The 5240-nt window shown below is 39.3% G+C and overlaps 1 protein-coding gene across 1 annotated transcript; it reads left to right on the top strand.

Moving 5' to 3' along the window:
- The first annotated feature begins 3258 nt into the window (after positions 1-3258).
- On the top strand, positions 3259-5040 carry LOC139382753 (LYR motif containing 9). Its single transcript, XM_071126873.1, has 4 exons — positions 3259-3508; positions 3849-4011; positions 4161-4253; positions 4360-5040. The coding sequence occupies exons 2-4, from the start codon at positions 3886-3888 to the stop codon at positions 4372-4374; spliced, it is 234 nt and encodes a 77-aa protein (XP_070982974.1). The 5' UTR covers positions 3259-3508; positions 3849-3885; the 3' UTR covers positions 4375-5040.
- The last annotated feature ends 200 nt before the right edge of the window (positions 5041-5240 follow it).

Below are 5240 nucleotides of genomic sequence, written 5' to 3'. Positions count from 1 at the left end.
TTATGTGGCTGTCAATGGTTCTGATTTGTGTATGTGTGTGTGGACATGTTTAACTATACTTGTGGGGACTTCTGGACCAGAAGTCCCTACAAGAATAGTAAACAAACAAAAATTGGACCAACTGGGGACATTTTGTTAGTCCCCAAAAGGTAAAATGCTATTTGTAGGGGTTTAGGTTTAGAATTAGGGTTATGGTTAGGAGCTAGGTTTAGGGGTTAGGGAAAAATTGATTTTGAATGGGAATAAATTGTATATCCACAAGGTTAGCTATACAAGACTGAGTTTGTGTGTGTGCATTCATGCAAATAGAAAAAAACACACTTTCTCACTCTATTTGTAGAGAAATGCCAACGCCATCCTTTCTTTCATGTTGACGAACCGGCCTATGACTCTGTCATACAGTACATGTTTTATTTTTTGTTGTACTAGACTTCCTGGCTAAAATGCTTGCTTGCTAGCCTAACTTCCTTTCATGGGCGACATTAGCTAGTTAACATTAGCCTTCTACATCTAGCTACACATTGAACTCCTTTCCTCTCAGTCTGGGGACACAATGTATCAATTTACGGTTGGATCAGAATCACTGTTATAATCATTGGCCAGTATTCAAGTCCAAATCCCTATCTCCATCCATGGCTAATTTAGGAAAGGGTCCACTTTAGCTAGCCATCCAGCCACCGAAGGACAACACAATGAGATTAAACAATTCAAGTTGTTTCTGTTAATGACATATTTCTCTTGATGCGAAGAGATCGGAGTGAAGCCAAATCCAATCTGGCTTCCCTTGACACTTTTCTTTCTTTTTCTTCTAGTGCACAGGAGCATTCACAGGTGAGCTCACTCAGTTTAGCTCAGTGCTGATTGGCTATTATTTTATACCTTTTTTATCAAGGGAGGCCAAATGCTCGCTGGCTTCACTTGCATTCAATGCTAGGGTGGCAACAATGTCATACTCTTCATGACCAGACAGCATCAGATAGATGGCCTACACATGGAGACAGAGGGGCGCTGTTTTGCTCACTCAGATGCTTTCTCCAGTGAGATAAATATATTTGTTTGTGAATGGAAGGAAAATTATGAAAACGTACCTAGAATGTTGAATACAGTATGTAATGAATATATGGTATTCGGATACAAGTGGATCGGTGAAGACCTCTAGGGTAAAGTGACTAGGCATCAGGATAGATAGTAATACAAGTAAAATAAAGTAGCAGCAGCATGTGGTGAGTGTAAAGGATATGTGGGGGTGCTTGTGTTGTTGGTGTGTGTGGGGGAAGGGGGGGGCAGCTGTGGGTGTGTTATATAGTGACCACACACACACACACACACACACACACACACACACACACACACACACACACAGTGCCTTCAGGAAAGTAGTCAGACTCCTTGATTTTTTCCCACATTTTATGTTTTTCTACAATTGATTACCGTAAATGTTTTTTTTCCTTCAATCTACACACAATACCCCACAATGCCAAAGCAAAAACTGTTTTTTAGTAATAAAAAAATCTGAAATATCACATTTACATAAGTATTCAGACCCTATACTCAGTACTTTGTTGAAGCGCCTTAGACAGTGATTACAGCATTGAGTCTTACGTATAATGCTATAAGCTTGGCGCACCTGTATTTGGTGAGTTTCTCCTATTCTTCTCTGCAGATCCTCTCAAGCTCTGTCAGGTTGGATGGGCAGTGTCGCTGCACAACTATTTTAAGGTCTCACCAGAGACATTTGTTCGGGCTTAAGTCAGTCCAGGCTCTGAACACTGACCCCCAGGGGGGCTGAGTCTTTGACTCCCCACTGCTTATGGTGGTCTAGTCAGTACAGACAACAGGTATTTCCTAGTCACTATTAGCATATGCGTTGTTCCCAAAGCAAAACATGGAGATGTTTAGATTAGACCACATACTTTTCATTTTGTTCATTACAGTGTACCCTTGTATTCAAAGGTCATTTCATAGCTTAGAAAATGTCAATTATCAGGGTTGTTGTCAAGAATCCTTTTATTTTGGCTGGCAGGGGGTCAAAGGGGACAGCAACATGAGTGTTCACCTGAGGTAAAGGGGAATCCTGTGGGAGTGACTGTGTTGATGGAGTGGATGGGTCAGGTGTCAGCAGCGCTGCAGAGGGCACACAGACAGCCAGGCGGGGGTGATTCTTGTTTCCCTGCAGTGGCCAGTCTCTATCATTCCATTGCTGTTTTTCTCTCCCCTTCACAATGAGGCCATTCATCAGCACACACAGTGGAACTGTGAAAACCTTTGCCTAGGTGCCCTGAAACAAGGGGCTTGTGGCAAACCAGCTGGACGCCTGTGACTCATCCAACAGGACTGGGGTGCGGACAGTCAAGTTGACTCACAATCACCACCTCACACTGCACAAAACAGCTATTAAACTAGGATTGTATTTTATGATACAGAGAAGGATTTTCTCTGTAGATGGCACAGTGCCATCTAAAACCTGAGGATGAAAGCTTCAGTTGAAGAGCAAGATGATTTATGCTGTTATTCAGTGGGGGTGTTGTGGTTTGCGTTGTTACGTATGTGGAAAGCACCTGTGTCAACATGTTGTGGGTGTTGGGTTATTCCAAGGTTTAGATTCCTGAAGAGATTATTGCTAAATTAAGAATAGGTTTATAGCCTGTTGCATTATGTTTTCTTCAAGAGATGTTATTTCCATAGTCCAATATTATGGTGCACTATGTTTTCTGATTTATGAATGGAATATTAAAAAATGTATTCAGAATGAATTTCCTACATTGAAAATATCATCACCTCACACTGCACAAAACAGCTATTAAACTAGGATTGTATTTTATGATACAGAGAAGGATTTTCTCTGTAGATGGCACAGTGCCATCTAAAACCTGAGGATGAAAGCTTCAGTTGAAGAGCAAGATGATTTATGCTGTTATTCAGTGGGGGTGTTGTGGTTTGCGTTGTTACGTATGTGGAAAGCACCTGTGTCAACATGTTGTGGGTGTTGGGTTATTCCAAGGTTTAGATTCCTGAAGAGATTATTGCTAAATTAAGAATAGGTTTATAGCCTGTTGCATTATGTTTTCTTCAAGAGATGTTATTTCCATAGTCCAATATTATGGTGCACTATGTTTTCTGATTTATGAATGGAATATTAAAAAATGTATTCAGAATGAATTTCCTACATTGAAAATATCATTGACAGAATATCCATATCCATTCAGGAACTGTTTATATGTTCTAAGTTTCCGTCAGTGTTGGTTTAAAGAGTACACAAATATTTTATAACTCGACCTCGATTTATCGACGACTTTTATGCTTGCCTATTACAGTTTTACCGCATGCCTATTCATTTACAAGGCTTTATTTACTAACTAATATTGTACTAATACTAATACTAATACTAACTAAAATGACAGTGGACATAACGCTACTTTACTTTGAACAGTAGGCTAATTCAAAGAAAAACGGAAGTTCCCTGTCTGCCACCAGTGTCGTGGAGAAGTACAGTAACCGCAAGCTACCTGTAAGTCTACAGTCACAATTTAACATACATTCTGAATCAGATCGTTAACTTATACGATAGTATCAATTGATATTGATCACATAAAATGAATTGATATACGCTTCCAAAGAGGCAAGCACATCTAATTTATTAACGTCTTGTAGGGCAGGAGCGTTGCATATCGTATTTTTTTTGCAGTCGGGCTGCGTTTCTCAGCAGATTGCTCGATCGATCATCATGTTAATGCTATTCTTGGAACATTAAACATTTCTTTAGGCGTTGTGAGCTCTGACAATATCAATGTGCGACTGCAATTAAGACTACTTGAAATGTGCCCAGTTAATTGTCCTGCTATTCACAGGAGCATATTGAGGAGGACGTCATTCTGCACGGGCAGTATGCCCCCATTACCAGGCGCAGAGTTGGTTCGTACACCGGTTCATCTGTACCGTTACCTTCTTAGATGTTGCAAGCAATTGCCAACCCGTGCAATGCAGCAACATTATCAACATGCTATAAGACAGGTACAGTCTGATTGTAGCCCATTACAGTTGTTACAGCATAGGCTACGTAGTGTATAACTTAGACATATCTGATGGTATTAAATGTTACAAAGAGCTAGGTTATAATGGCCAAACTTGGTCAACAATTCGCTTTTTTTGTATCAAACTAGGGTTACAATAGTCACACAGACGAAGACGATCCTGAGAGGATTCAACTGATCATACAAAGAGCTATATCAGATGCAGATTGGATTCTCGATAAAGTGAGCATTGCCTTTGCTGTTTTCAAACTCATTTTAATTGACAAATCAGACAACAGTATGTGGAAAGACTAACTTTGATAAGTTCTCAATCTGTTGTGTTTTCCAGTATAATAAGAAATGAGATGTGTGAAATAAGAGGACAAGACTGCTGACTCTATTGGACTTCCATGTGGAACAAGCCTTGATCAAAACAGGATTTTGCTTGTTCTGCCATGCAAGAAACATCCCAGGGACAGATACATCAATCAATGTAGCAATAAGAGAAGTGATGTTTACCAACATTTTTACTGAGGGACCAACGAACAGTCCTCATTTGTGTTTTAGTGCTGCACTACACACCTGATTCACCTAGTCAAGTGGTTTGATTTGTTTATTCAGATATGTTAGTGCAGGGCTTGAACCAAAATGTGGGCTGTATGGTAGTCCCGAAGTAGAGGATAGGGAAACACTGACAAAAGTGTAGTCCTCACTTCTAGTCCTCAAAGCAAGATTTGCACATGCTGTCCACTTACGTTGATCTAATGTGTATTTATTGTTACAACAAAAATATGTTTCTATATCCGGCAATGTTACAATAGAGTAGCAGGATGAGAGTTATGTGGAGTCTGTATTTATCGTATGTAAACCATAACGCTATCTACGTTTCGATCAAAGATTTTCATGCGAATATTCTAAAATCTGCATTTTTTTTCCATTTTTCCACCAAATTCACTTGTTGAGGATACAAATCAATGTACTTTTTTGCTTAAGTTTTCATGTACCAAATAAAAATATAAAGTTTAATGTGTTTCCAATCAAATTTGATTCCCTCCCTCTTGTAAAGTTTGTGTCATCATCCCTTCATTACCTGTACCATATTTGAGGAAATACCAAACATATATTTGTACCATAGACTGATTCATTTGAAACTTAACTTGCAGTAAAGCTTTCATGACTTAATATTAGCTTACAAGTATTTGATCATAGGAGTTGGGGGGAAAGGGACTT

The sequence above is a fragment of the Oncorhynchus clarkii genome, chromosome 24, assembly GCF_045791955.1.
Source record: "Oncorhynchus clarkii lewisi isolate Uvic-CL-2024 chromosome 24, UVic_Ocla_1.0, whole genome shotgun sequence".
Classification (NCBI taxonomy): domain Eukaryota; kingdom Metazoa; phylum Chordata; class Actinopteri; order Salmoniformes; family Salmonidae; genus Oncorhynchus; species Oncorhynchus clarkii.
This window is presented reverse-complemented; position numbering and strand designations above follow the sequence as displayed.

Coding starts and splice junctions, on each gene's coding strand:
- LOC139382753 (XM_071126873.1), top strand. CDS start 3,886: ATGCCCCCATTACCAGGCGCAGAGTTGGTTCGTACACCGGTTCATCTG. Junction 4,012..4,160: donor ATCAACATGCTATAAGACAG/GTACAGTCTGAT, acceptor GTATCAAACTAG/GGTTACAATAGTCACACAGA.